Source organism: Eptesicus fuscus, chromosome 6, assembly GCF_027574615.1.
Source record: "Eptesicus fuscus isolate TK198812 chromosome 6, DD_ASM_mEF_20220401, whole genome shotgun sequence".
NCBI classification, from domain to species: Eukaryota; Metazoa; Chordata; class Mammalia; order Chiroptera; family Vespertilionidae; genus Eptesicus; species Eptesicus fuscus.
The window spans coordinates 21562418-21576652 of NC_072478.1; the positions used below are offsets into that span (position 1 = coordinate 21562418).

At 43.2% G+C, this 14235-nt stretch overlaps 2 protein-coding genes and 1 pseudogene across 2 annotated transcripts; 1 reads left to right on the forward strand and 2 right to left on the reverse strand.

Moving 5' to 3' along the window:
* Positions 1-474: 474 nt before the first annotated feature.
* Positions 475-8060, forward strand: LOC103301035 (olfactory receptor 7A17-like). Its single transcript, XM_054718330.1, has 3 exons — positions 475-822; positions 1108-1291; positions 8014-8060. Exons 1-3 carry the CDS (start codon positions 475-477, stop codon positions 8058-8060), a joined length of 579 nt encoding a protein of 192 aa, XP_054574305.1.
* Positions 8061-9809: 1749 nt separating this feature from the next.
* On the reverse strand, positions 9810-10541 carry LOC103301034 (DCN1-like protein 1; annotated as a pseudogene).
* Positions 10542-12908: 2367 nt separating this feature from the next.
* LOC114228469 (olfactory receptor 7A10-like) lies at positions 12909-13838 on the reverse strand. The gene has a single exon (XM_054716861.1). It carries the CDS (start codon positions 13830-13832, stop codon positions 12909-12911), a length of 924 nt encoding a protein of 307 aa, XP_054572836.1. The 5' UTR covers positions 13833-13838.
* Between the last annotated feature and the right edge of the window lie 397 nt (positions 13839-14235).

Below are 14235 nucleotides of genomic sequence, written 5' to 3' on the forward strand. Positions count from 1 at the left end.
AAGTATACACACTATAAAGCTGATTGCTCAATATTGAAAATAAAATGCATTTTAATAAACACTGCCTTTATTATTATTCAAACTGTGGGCACACATTTTTGAGACACCCTATATGTACATGAAGTGAATGAAACATATCATCAATAAAACAGCAATATACAGTATGTTTGAAGAATTGATTGATGGTAATAAAGGAAATTTTAATTAGAAATGGCAACAGAAATGAATTAATGGGGACCAAAACATACAACAAATATGGAAGTTATCTTCTGATTCTAAAATATAAATATATAATTTATTCTCAGTTACTAATGCCTGCTAATGTGAAAATTAGTTATTCATTTTTTTCTATTTTCTAGTAGTCACCTCTGACACATGGAACCAGGCAATGGTACACAAATTTCAGAATTTGTCCTTCTGGGACTTTCACAGGAATGGGAACAACAGCCCCTCATATTTGGGCTTTTCCTCTCCATGTACCTGGTCACTGTATTTGGAAACCTGCTCATCATCCTGGCCATCAGCTCAGATTCCAACCTCCACACGCCCATGTACTTCTTCCTCTCCAACCTGTCCTTGGTAGACATCTGTTTCACCTCCACCACCGTCCCAAAGATGCTGGTGAACATCCAGACACAGAGCAAAGTCATCACCTATGAAGGCTGCATCACCCAGATTTATTTTTATACACTCTTTGTAGTGTTGGACAACTTAATCCTGACTGTGATGGCCTATGACCGGTTTGTGGCCATCTGTCACCCCCTGCACTACATGGTCATCATGAAGCCCCGACTCTGTGGACTGCTGGTTCTGGTGTCCTGGATCATGAGTGTCCTGAATTCCTTGCTAGAAAGCTTAATGGTGCTGCGTCTGCACTTCTGCTCAGACTTGGAAATCCCCCACTTTTTCTGTGAACTCAATCAGGTGCTCCCACTTGCCTGTTCTGACACCTTTCTTAACAACATTATGTTATATTTTTTAATTGTGCTACTGGGTGGTGGTCCCCTTGCAGGGATCCTTTACTCTTACACTAGGATAGTGTCCTGTATATGTGGAATCCCATCAGCTCAGGGGAAGTATAAAGCATTTTCTACATGTGCATCTCACCTCTTAATTGTCTCCTTATTTTATGGTACGTGCCTAGGAGTGTATTTCAGCTCTGTGGCTACCCAAAATGCACACTCAACTGCGATAGCTTCGGTGATGTACACCGTGGTCACACCCATGCTGAACCCCTTCATCTACAGTCTGAGGAACAATGACATAAAGAGGGCCCTGCAAAGATTCCTTGGCAGGTTAGCTTTTCAAGGGCCAACTGTACTAGGCTGAAATTTGTGTACCATTGCCTGGTTCCATGTTCCATGAATGAAGGGTTTAAACCTCAGAGCCCGTTTTTCTGATATAAATAAAGCCTATCTTTGGACCATACGTAATTGGAAATTCTCATCTGATTGGTAACATGAATTCCTTTAGCATAATTTATTCTCTTATCACATATATTATTTAAAGGAATATTTCTATTATTTCCCTGAAAGTATAGTCATGTATTCCACTACCCCTACGACCAAACTACATTTGGATACTAAGGGTATTTACATAATTTTAATGTAGAGGAAAACTTGAGACCATAGTCTTCATGGCGCACATCTAATCTTTAAAGAGTGGATATGATGTCTATGTGTAAGGGTTCTTATTATTTGAGGTGATAAATTACCTGGAGAGTTTTATGCACTTTTTCTTAACTATTTTCCTGTTTTGGCTAAAAATCTTTCAATGTACTTCCTACAAATATGACTCCTTCTAGTGCTCCAAGTTTAAGCTCCCCTTTTCTAAAGTTTTCAAATCTATCAAAGAGACAGTGAGTGAAAAAATCTCCATATCATACAATATATGTCTGAATGAAGTTTATCTCACACATATTTTCTCCATAAGTCACATCACAGCCTTCTTGCTCTTAGAGACACTAGACAGTTTTCAGCACTATATGTGGGGCCAATTTCAGCAGTGAAATCACCAACAGAAAGAATAAAACTGTGGAACGTGTGGCACTACATAGACTATGAAAACTACACATTATGGTATCAGAGCTGAAACAAGAAGGCAGAGTCTTGCCTTGTTGGACCTCAGATTAGAAGTGGCCAATGAGCAATTCAGATTGTTCTTTTCTCTGCGCATGTCTGAGAATAACCACTGAGTTCTCACCAGTATTGATTTCAGATTACAAATAAATGTTTGCAAGTAGGCGAGTTCTCAAATATGGAATCTGTGAATAATGGAGATTGACAGAAAAAATGTGCTCGCACACAGACATACAAACATACAGAATATCAAGTGCTTGTGTGTGTGTCCACGACTCAACATAAGCAACAATGACAGGAATAGTAGGAAGCCAGTGGGGCTGGAGGAAATAGTGAGGGGGCAGTGAAAGAAGATAATGGCAGGGAGAGCCAGGGCAGGATATGTAGAAACTTGAGGGTCACAAGGAGGATTTTGACTTTTGTTTTGAGTGTGGTGCGAGTCTCTAAGTGTTCGTGAGCGGAGTTGTCTTCTGGACACTATTGGGGAACAGCCTGTGTGTGAGGGTGAGTGGAGTGGAAGGGAGCTGAAAGGTCAGGGCAGAGGTGACTGAAGTGTCCCCAGTGGAAGATAATGGGGCTGGTCCAGGGTAAGGCCATGGAGGAGGTGAAAATGGGTGGATTCTGGATGGATTTTGAAAGTAGATCCCTCAGGGTTTGATGATTCTGGGGTTGGAGGGATAGAGAGAAACAGAGATAGAGATACACAGATGACTCCAGTATTTTGACCTGGACACCTGGGCCATTAGGAAGAACACTGAGGCCCACAAAGGCAGGGGGAGGTGCCCAGGTTGCACATGGGTCCACAGTGGACTCATCCCCAGCCTAGGTATGACCCTGATTTGAGAGCTCTGATGGTGTGGATAATGTGAGTAGAAGAGCCTGCTCAGAGCCAGGTACATCCCCTCTTTGCCTCTCAAGTCCACAACCCAGTACTCCCACTCTGGCTCTGTTCTCTTCCTTTCAGTCTTATTTCTAGAACTAATGCTCCCTAGAGACTCAGACCATGTGCTTCTGATTCCTTTGTCTTGAACTCATATGGCATGAGCACCCATGAAAGCCTTATGTGGAAGAGTCTAGAAGCAGGGATGAGGAGGAGGATATTCCTCTAAGGAGATGGGTAGGGCTGTGTCTAGAAACCCAGTAGTATCTACAGGGCATCCAGCAGAGGGGAGGCATCCTCCTAGGCTAGGAAAGAATGGCAACTTTCCAGAACAGCCTTCCTTTGGGTCCCTGTGGTGCCCGCCCCCAGCCATGGCTCCAGCTGCTCTGATTCTCTACCTCCCAGTTCTTCCCACACATTTCCTCCTAGGAGCCCTGATTGTAGTGTTTGCTTTTCCTCACCCCCTTCTTCCTACCCAGCTCTACCATTTCCTGGGACCTCCTTCCCAGTGACTCCATGTCCTGGCTACCCAGGGTGTCCCACATAGGCTACAGAGCCCTGTGTGGAACCAGAGCCACAAGGCAGATGTCCAGCACTTCTTGGAACTTTTTCTGTCCTTCTTTCCACCATCTGGATATGTCTGGGCGCCTTCTGTCTCTCCATGTCAAAGGTCTCACAGTGTCATCTTAACTCCTTTGTCCTCAACTGAGCACTGACACCTGCTCTAGTTACTGCTTTTCTAGGTTATGTGTCCAGATAGAGACCAATACTTTGAAGCTAGTGCTTATAGAGGACTTTCTGGGCTTTAATAAACCAGACCATACATCTCCCAATTTTCTATAACAGAGGATCTCATGTTCCTGCTCCTGTTTTACAGGTAGGGAAACTGGAGCTCAGACAGGTGAGGTTGTTCATCCAGGGCCACACAGCCAGACAGTGGCAGAGATAGGACCTGACCCCTGACCTCTCTGATCTTATGCTCTCATGAAAGTTGTACACAAGGTTCCAGCTTTCCTTTCTGTCCATATGAGAGAGACAGGAAATAGCAAATGAGCAAGAACATACCATTCACTGACAAGGGTGATGAAGATCTCAAAAGAGGAGGGCTGGGGGAATGCCAGCCTTGGTTGGGGGTGAATGATTCACTCAGACTCATAACCTAGAAAAGCTTTTATACTCCAGGTCACAATAGATTATAGGGAAAGGATACAGATTAAAATCAGCAAAGGACAGGACACCTGGGTGGGACTAAGAGGATACCAGGCATGAGCTTCCAGCTGTGCCTTTCCAGTGCAGTCTCAGTTTTTAACTCTGCCAGCAATAACGTGGAGTATTTCCACATTGAGTATTTCCAACCAGGGAAACCCACCTGAGCCTTGGTGTCAGGGTTTTTATTGGGAGTTGTTCATATGGGCTTGGTTGACCACTTATGTGGCTGACCTCAGCTTATTCAGAGGACAAGCTAATAGTTCACAGTGGCCCAATGCCTCTATCATGAGACACATTGTGAGCATGACTCTCTGGCATGGTCTAAGGTCTGAACTATACAGACACTCTTATCAGGCAAGATACTCCAGGGCCTTAAAGAGATGACCTACCAGGCTCAAGACAGCATCATGCAGACAGGCCTTCCTTTGTAAGTTGCAAGCCCTCTAAGATAACTCTTCATGGCACAGGAGAAAATAGTGGATCAAGAATGCATATTGAGCCCTAACTGGTTTGGCTCAGTGGATAGAGCATTGGCCAGCAGACTGAAAGGTCCCAGGTTCGATTCCGGTCAAGGGCATGTACCCTGGTTGTGGGCACATCCCCAGTAGGAGTTGTGCAGGAGGCAGCTGATCGATGTTTCTCTCTCATCGATGTTTCTAACTCTCTATCCCTCTCCCTTCCTCTCTGTAAAATATCAGTAAAATATAGTAAAAAAAGAATTCATATTGAAAGAGTTCATGTTAAACCTAGAGCTGGAAAGAAATGGGTGCTTACCTAATCCAGCCTTCAGATGAGACTGCAGCCCTAGGCAATACCTGTACAGCAGCCCGTGAAAGACCCTGAAGGAGGAGCAATGCAGATGTGAGAGAGTTCCAGCAGAGGGATCAGAGGGTGTAAAGTTTTGAGATAGGACTTAGCTTCTGAGAAGTGAAGGCCACGAGGGGATGAAGGAAGGAGGTGATATCAGAAGGTCCATTTGGAATGCTTTATGGACAGGATGGTACCCCAATTTGGGGCCTGAACAACTGAGCTGCTGGTGGAACTATATACTAAAATGGGAAAATCAGAGGACAGACTCCAAGACAGCCCTCATGAACCCTGCCTCCTGGTATCTGTGTATAATGCCCTCCTCTTGAGTTCGGGCAAGGCCTCATGAGTCACTTCTAACAGGAGAGTAAGACCAAGGTGGTGAGATGTCACTTTCAAGATTTGGTTACAGAAGATTGAGATTTCCAACTTGCTCCCATGGCGCTCTCTCTGTCCCTCTTCCTTTTCCTTTCCCTCTCCCTCTCCCTGTCCCTCTCCTTCTCCCTCTTTCTCTCTCCCCCCTTCCCCTTCTCCCTACCCTCCCCCTCTCCCTCCTCCTCTCCCTCTCCCTCTGCTTCTCCCTCTCCCACTCCTCCTCCCTCTATCACTTGCTATGGTGAAACCAACTGTCACATTGTGAGCTGCCCTGTGAAATGACCCATGTGGTGAAGAGCTGAGAGCTGCCTACTGAACAGCCAGTGAGGAACTCAATCCTGTCAACAATACCTGAGTGAGCTTGGGAATGGACCTTTCCCTCAGCTGACACTGTGGCCCCTTAGAAACCCTGGAACAAAGAACCCAGAGAAGTCATACCTCATTCCTGACCCACAAAAAACTGTGAAAGCATAACTATTTGCTGTTATTTTAGGCCCTTACATTTGGGGCAATTTGTTGCCCAGCAATAAATCACTAACACAACATATTTAGCCAGAGATTAAGAGGTGAATCAGGAATTATAGTGTTTGACCAGTTGAAATATAATTGTAATAGAAGTCTGCCTAGTGCTGGTTTCCATGAACTGCAGAGCCTGAGATAAAGATTGAGTGTGGGTACATCCTTAGCAGTGGCTCTTACAGCGCATGAGTAGAGAAGAAGGGACATGAGATAGGGAGGTGTAGGCAGCAAATCATGAGAGTTTGAATGAACAATTTCTGCAGTGGGCACTGGGGCTCCATCCCTCCAGGGACCTTTGAGAGAGTATAGAACACACGCTGGAGGAGTGAGGGAGCTGAGTTATTGATCAACAAAAAGAGATGGAGGGTCGTTCCCAGGGATGCTAACTCCCTATCAATTCTGAACTAGGACAACATGGGCCATAGAAAGCCCCAGGCAGAGCATCTTGGGTGTTCACCTGAGCAGGGACTACAGGGAGACAAATGAGGAGCAAAGATTGCTTGTTCCTTGGGCCTCTGTTCTAAAATGTCTCAGCACATTGCTGTGACAGATCCTGTCTTAATTTAACATTTTACTATTTCAATCATCATGCATGATTTGCATTAATTTTGAATTTTTAAAACACTGCATTCAAATAATAGTCATCTTTACTATTGAGTATCTTGGTGTCCCTTAAATTTTGCTTCAATTCTTACTATCATCCTAGCCCTAGGGATCATGGATGAGGGAACCATCACCATAATCAGCTGCCACATCTGAGTCAGGGCTGGCTCAGTTCTGCTCTAGTAACAAGCAAAGCTCAAATCTCCACGGTTTAAAGCATCAGAGATTTTCCTTCTCACTTGGCTACTGTCTGCACACAAAAGAAAAGAAAACAGTGTGTGGCCACTCTAAGCCTCCTGCGGATATTTTTTCTCTTTTTGTTTTTAATATATTTTTATTGATTTCAGAGAGAAAGGGAGAGGGGAGAGAGATGGAAACATCAATGATGAGAAAGAATCATTGATAGTCTGTGTCCTGCATGCCCCCTACTGGGGATCAAGCTTAAACCTGACCTTGTGCCCTTGACTGGAATCGAATGCCAGACCCTTTAGTCCTCAGGCCAACACTCTACCTGCTGAGCCAAACAAGCTAGGGCTGGATTTTTTTCTTAATGTGGTGAAATACACGTAACATAAAAGTTACCATCTTAACCATTACTTAAATGGACAGTTCAGGGGCATTGCGTACATTCACATGCAACCATCACCACCATTCATCTCCAGACTGTCTTATCTTCACAAACTGGAACTCGGTTCCTATTAAACATCCATTCCTTCTCTCCTCTCTCATCTCCCTTCCTCCTCAGCCTAAGGCACCCACCATTCTACTTCCCGTCTCTATGAGTGTGTCTCCTCTAGGGACCTCTTAAAAGTGGAGTCACACAGTATTTGTCTTTTTATGACTGCTTTATTTTACTCAGCTTAATGTCCTTAGGGGTTGTCCATGTTGTACCATGTGTCAAAATTTCCTTCCTTTTTAAAAAAATTTAAAGTAGTAAAAAAGAAATAAAAGTTATCATTGTAATCATTTTAAGTGTGCAGTTCAGTAGTGTTAAGTACATTCACATTGTTGTGCAACCAACCCCTAAACATTTTTATGTTCTTGCAAAACTGATACCTTCACCAACTAAACACTAACTCCCCGTCCCCCTCCTTCCATGCCTGACAACCACCATTGTATTTTCTTTTTCTATGAATTTCACTCCTTCAGATATGTCATATAAGTGAAATCATGCAGAATTTTTCCTTTTGTGACTGGCTTCTTTCAGTCAGCATAATGTCAGCAACTCTATTCTTTCAAATACTTATTTCTCTGTTGTATGTGCATTTCAAAGGCCACCTCCTTCCATGAACCCATCCCCAACAAATAAAGTATCAAATTGGAAATCATTTTGAATATGTTAAGAGCAGATCAATAAAAGAAGGAGAAGCAATGTCTACATGAGGATGTCAAAGAAGATAGCATCAGGAAAGCAACAGCTCTCTAGCCATGTTAACCAATGAGTTCCTTGGTGTCCCTCATTTAAAGTTTTGTTTGGACCTTCATGAGGGAGATATCTGGAAGGAAAAAGTTTTACTTTTGTAGCCTAGAAATGATAAGCAGGAGGCAAGCTGCAGAGGGGAGAGATGTTTACATTTGGAGGGGCCTGACCCTCAAGACTCAAACCCCTGGCTCAGCCATGTGAACAAATCCAGGTGGCCTTCAAGAGAAGGAGAGGACATGCAGACAGAGCTCATTTATTCCAACAAAGCCCTCCTTAGATCAGTCACCATAGCTGAGCCCCTAATGCATTAGAAAGCCCAGCCAAGATCAGCGGAGACACCCCAGCTGACCCATAGTTGATTGCAGACTCATGAGGAGACCAGCAGAGATCAGAACACCTCCCCACTACAAAAACCCATTGGAAAATATAGGAATTATATTAAAACATTTGCTTTTAGGATGGCTTGTTCCATTGCAATAGTGAATCAATACTTTAATCAAAGAGAACAAAACAGAGGGATATTATCATAATCTGTTACTTCTTATTTTGGCATTTGTACTGAAATTTGAGGACAGCATTCACATTGATTCTCTTATTGAAATACTAGAGACCCAGTGCACGAAATTTGTTCATGACGGGGGGCCGGAGGAGGGGGGGCCCTCAGCCAAGCCTGCACCCTCTCCAATCAGGGATCCCTCAGGGGATGTCCGACTGCCAGTTTAGGCCTAATCCTGGGGATTGGTCCTAAACCGGCAGTTGGACATCCCTCTCACAATCTGGGACCACTGGCTCTTAACTGTTTACCTGCCTGCCTGCCTGATCACCCCCAACTGCCCCCTCTGCCAGCCTGGTCGCCACCAACTGCCCCCCCCCCCTGCTGGCCTGGTTGCATTAAACTGCCCTCCCCACCAGCCTGGTCACCCTTTCCTGTCCCTTTGTGCTGGCCTGCTCACCCCTCACTGCCCACCCCTGACGACCTGGTCACTCCATGCAGCCTTCTGCTTGGTTGTTTGGTTGCCCCTTACTAATCCCCTTGCCTGCCTGGTTGCCCCATGCAGTCTGCTGCCCAGTCATTTGGTCACACCTCACTAACCCCCCTGATGGCCCTGTTGCCCCATGCAGCCTGTTCAGTAATCTATTCAGTTGCGATGGTTGCTTAGGCTTTTATATATATAAATATTCAACTGTATTTCAGATAACTGTATAAAAGTGCCTCAACTGAGGTTTCTTCCAGGTAGTCAGGACAGGGTGGGAGGACATGCATGTTTGTGCAGGAAAATCCATAATTCTTATTCACATGACTGGGCAGATTTTCCACTCTTGGGTAATTAATCCTCTTTATTTTTTATTATTTCACTTTGGTTGTTTTTTGTTTTTCAGATTCTCTACTCACATTAACATTGCATGTGATTTGCCAGGCCATAAAAATTCCCCCACACCAAAATACCATTTCAGATCCGGTACACTTAAATATATGACTCCATTGGAAGTACGATCAGCATAGTCTTTGCAAATAGCCCAAAGCATATAGTCCAGAGGTTTTTAGACATTGTTTGTAATCTTCATGTTTACCTCTTAGGCCAAAATGCTTTCTAATGAAGACAACATTGTTCTTTGTGCAAGAATGGAAACCTCAAAATAATCATCATAAAGCTTCTGAATAAAGGGGGATGGTCCACAGATGTAAGATGAAATCTGCAATGTTGAAGTTTTAAATGGTTAGAGGAGCCCAGACTACTAGTAGAAGACAAGCCCAAACCAACATTAGATGAGTGAAATATGATATGGTTCTAGATGATCTTTAAAGTTTTGTTTGGACCTTCAGTCTAATTATAAGGAGTGATCTGAATTCACTTCAGTCCAGCCAGCAAAAATTGACTTGCAATTTTTAATTGTATTTATTATACAGATCATTCTAGAAGGTTCCTTTAGTGTACACTGTTGTACTTCTTGTCCCAGAAATTTGAGGGTGTGCCAATACCACAAAATTATCCATGAAAACAGGCCATGCTTCCTCTTCATTATAATTATATATGTCATCTGCAATCATTGTACTGAAGTCTAAAAGAAAATTCCAGGTATCCTTTGGTATTGATTGTTTATGATGTCCCCTAAAAAAACTTATTCCATAAGTCTAAGAATTTAAAGCTTCCATTAAGCACGAAATTCCAGTAGGCAATGGACATTTCTAGATCTAATCCTTTTTGTCCTAGATTCTTTGCAAAATTAAAAGTGACTCATAAAAATAAAAAAGCAAACTGGTAAAAATCCTTAAATCATGCTGGTCTTTTCAATCCCTGTTCCATCTTGGGTATCTGGGCCGCTATGCTATCACTTTCTAATTCTGTCATACCCTGCATGAACTCTTGTTTGGAGAACCTGCACTGTGTTGCTGCTCTGAACTTCCACGCATTGATCATCACAGAACTGCTGTATGCCATCTATCCCAATTTTATTTTTACTTTGACGATCTTTCTATCTAGTGTACCTATGTTTTAACTTCTTCCTGCCCAATGATCCTTTTACACTGTCTCATATATACAGTTCAGGATTTTGGAAAAAATTGGTCTGTTGCAACATCTAATTTCCAGTCATTTTGAGACAGGCAATTTAGTGCTGATTTTTCATTAGGTTGTATGAAGATCATAAAGCAACCATGGGTATTCTTTTGCAATGACGTAAACCTGATCATGTTGTGTCCTCCAGGCCTCTTCCCTTCTCCCTCAGCTCCAGGGTGAATGGAGGATATATGGCTCCTCTCCAGGGCTCCTGGGCTCCAGTTCATGCACAGTGCGGGGAAGCCATTGGCTCAGCTGAGGAAGCAGCCCTGGGCCTGGGAGAGGCAGAGGGTTGGGGGCAGGTGTTAGGAGCCCCTCATGACTTTTCCCCTGAGGGTGAGGTCCCCTCAGGACTTTGTGATTCATCCTTTTATTATACGGATTGAACATATTCCTGAGTGTAAAGGATATCCTATTTAATAAAAGAGTAATATGCAAATTGACCATCACTCCAACACACAAGATGGCCACCTCCATGTGGTCAAAGATCGCCACCCCCATGTGGAAACAAGATGGCCACCACAAGATGGCTGGCAGGGGAGGGCAGTTGGGAGGAACCAGGCCTGTAAGGGAGGGCATTTGGGGACAATCAGACCTGAAGGGGAGGACAATTGAGGGGGATCCAGGCCTGCAGGGGAGGACAGTTGTGGGGGACCAGGCCTGCAGGGAAGGACAGTTGGGGGAGACCCAGGCCTGCAAGGGAGGACAGTTGGGGGGGGGCAGGCATGCAGGGGAGGGCAGTTAGGGGTGACGAGGCCAGCAAGGGAGGGCAGTTAGGGGTGACCAAGCCTGCAGTGGAAGGCAATTAAGATTATACACTCACTGTCCCTTTGGTGGATTTGAAAAACATTTAAAAAAGGAATACTGAGTTTAGAGCATTAGGAGTACTCACATTTGTATGAAGCACATTGAAAACTTTCAAACAGAAATCAGAAAATAGTTCAGAAAAAAACCCACATAAAACACTCCATGTAATTCTTCACACAGATGTATAAGGACCCTTACACCAGGACATTATATTCCACACTTTATTGTTATTTTTTATATTATTTTACTAGAGTCCCATTGCACAAAATTCATGCACAGAGGGCTGGTATGTGTGTCCCTCAGCCCATCCTGCACCCTCTCCAATCTGGAACCCTTCAAGGGATGTCCGACTGCCTGTTTAGGAGCCCCTTCGAGGGATATCTGACTGCCTGTCCAGGACTGCTGGCTCCCAACCGGTTGCCTGCCTGCCTGCCTGATTTCCCCTAACCACTTCTGCCTACTAGCCTGATCACCCCCTAACAACTCCCCTGCCAGCCTGAACGATGCCTAACTGCTCCCCTGCTGGCCTGATCACCCCTAACTGCGCTCCCCTGCTGGCCTGGTTGCCTCCACTGCCCTCCCTTATAGGTCTGGTCCCTCCCAACTGCCCTCTCCTGCTGGACATCTTGTGGCAGCCATCTTGTATCCACACGAGGGAGGCCATATTTGACCACATGGGGGAAGCCATCTTGTGTGTGGGAGTGATGGTCAATTTGCATATTACCTCTTTATTATGTAGGATTAATGCTTTTTTAAGAGAGAGACAAAGGCAAAAAGAGATACAGAGATAGAGACAGATGATAGATAGATGATAGGTAGATAGATAGATAATAAATGATAGATAGATAATAGATAGATAGATAGAGACATAAGCATTAATGTGAGAGAGAAACATGGATTGAATGCTTCCCGTATGCACCATACCAGGAATGGAATCCACAAACTAGGTATATGCTCTGATCTAGAATCAAACACACAACACTTTTTGGTGCACATGACAATGTTTCAACCAACTCAGCAACTATGTCCAGGGCCATATTCCACACTTTAATGAGTAAATGTGCAGCATGACAAAAATATTTTAATAGTAATAAATTGTATGGCAATTTATTAAAATGTATGTATTCATGTAGACTCTTCTTGGAAACATGTATTGAATAGTCAATTTTCACCAGTGGCTAAGACAGGCATGTGGACACACAGCTGAATAACAGAATGAAGACTATAAAAACAGGAGACCAGCTATAAAGCATACTAGCATGTTAAAGTCTACATTATCAAGAAGAGAAGTAAAGGTGGTGCTATAGAAAATAATGATGAACATGTAAGTGAAAACTATAGTAACAGATTTTCCTCTACAATAAAATTATGTAAATGACCTTAGTAGCCAAGTATAGTTTTGTCCATAGAGGTAGTGTAATTCATGACAATTCTTTAGGAAAGCAATAGAAAAAATATTTAGAATGATATATGTCATAAGAGAATAAATTATACTAAAGTAATTCATGTTAACCCATAAGATAAATGAATATTTCCAACTCCTTATGGTCCAAAAATTGGATTAATTTGTGTCAGACTTTTGACTCTGAAGCTTGAACCCTGCATTCCTAGGCAATTCGTCAGCACAGTATAGTTGGCCCTTGAAAAACTTACCTGCCAAGGAACCTTTGCAGGGCCTTCTTTATGTCATTGTTTCTCAGACTGTAGATGAAGGGGTTCAGCATGGGTGTGACCACAGTGTACATCACTGAGGCTGTTGCACTTGAGTGTGCATTTTGAGTAGCAGGAGAGCTGAGGTAAACTCCAAGGCTTGTACCATAAAATAAGGAGACAACTAAGAGGTGAGATGCACAGGTAGAAAATGCTTTATACTTCCCCTGAGCTGATGGGATTCCATCTATGGAGGAAAGTATCTTAGAGTAAGAGTAAATAATCCCAGTAAGGTGACCACCACCTAGCAGTCCAGCTAAAAAATACATCACGATGTTGTTAAGAAAGGTGTCAGAGCAGGCAAGTTGGAGCAACTGATTGAGTTCACAGAAAAAGTGGGGGATTTCCAAGTCTGAGCAGAAGTGCAGACCCAACACCATTAAGCTTTCTATCAAGGAATTCAGGACACTCATGATCCAGGACACCAGAACCAGCAGTCCACAGAGCTGGGGGTTCATGATGACCATGTAGTGTAGGGGGTGACAGATGGCCACAAACCGGTCATAGGCCATCACGGTCAGGATAAAGCTGTCCAACACTGCAAATAGGATATAAAAATACATCTGGGTGAAGCAGCCTTCATAGGTGATGGCTTTGCTCTGTGTCTGGATGTTGACCAGCATCTTTGGGATGGTGGTGGAGATGAAACAGATGTCTACCAAGGACAGGTTGGAGAGGAAGAAGTACATGGGTGTGTGGAGGTGGGAGTCTGAGATGACAGCCAGGATGATGAGCAGGTTTCCAAGCACAGTGACCAGGTACATGGAGAGGAAAAGCCCAAATATGAGGGGCTGCAGTTCCAGTGCCTGTGAAAGTCCCAGAAGAAGAAATTCTGAAATTTGTGTACCATTGCCTTGTTTCATGTGTCGGAGGTGACTACAAAAAAAAAAAACAAATAAATAAAATAAAATAACAACTAACTTTCACGTTAACAAGCATTAGTAACTAAGAATAAATGTCAAACTTATATTATAGAATCAGGAAAATGACTTGCATTTTTGTTGTGTTATCTGGTCTCCATTAATGTTTCTCTATTAGCATTTCTCATTTGAATTTCCTTTTCTTACATCAACCTGTTCTTCAAACATAATGTATACTGTTGTTTTACTGAAGATATCTTTCATACATTTGAGAAAAATGTATTGACTATAGAATATGTTCTATGCACTGTTCAGTATATGGGATGCTTAAAAACAAGTCTACAAACTAATGATAGAGCAATAATATAATCAAATAAAAATAATATTATAACAAGTTTGATGGTGA

Bases quoted from the DNA above. Each gene is read 5' to 3' on its own strand.
- LOC103301035 (XM_054718330.1), top strand. From the start codon at position 475: ATGTACCTGGTCACTGTATTTGGAAACCTGCTCATCATCCTGGCCATC. The intron at 823-1,107 runs ATCATGAGTGTC...TGTGCATCTCAC, and splicing joins TGCTGGTTCTGGTGTCCTGG to CTCTTAATTGTCTCCTTATT. The intron at 1,292-8,013 runs GCAGGTTAGCTT...AATGATAAGCAG, and splicing joins GGCCCTGCAAAGATTCCTTG to GAGGCAAGCTGCAGAGGGGA.
- LOC114228469 (XM_054716861.1), bottom strand. From the start codon at position 13,832: ATGAAACAAGGCAATGGTACACAAATTTCAGAATTTCTTCTTCTGGGA.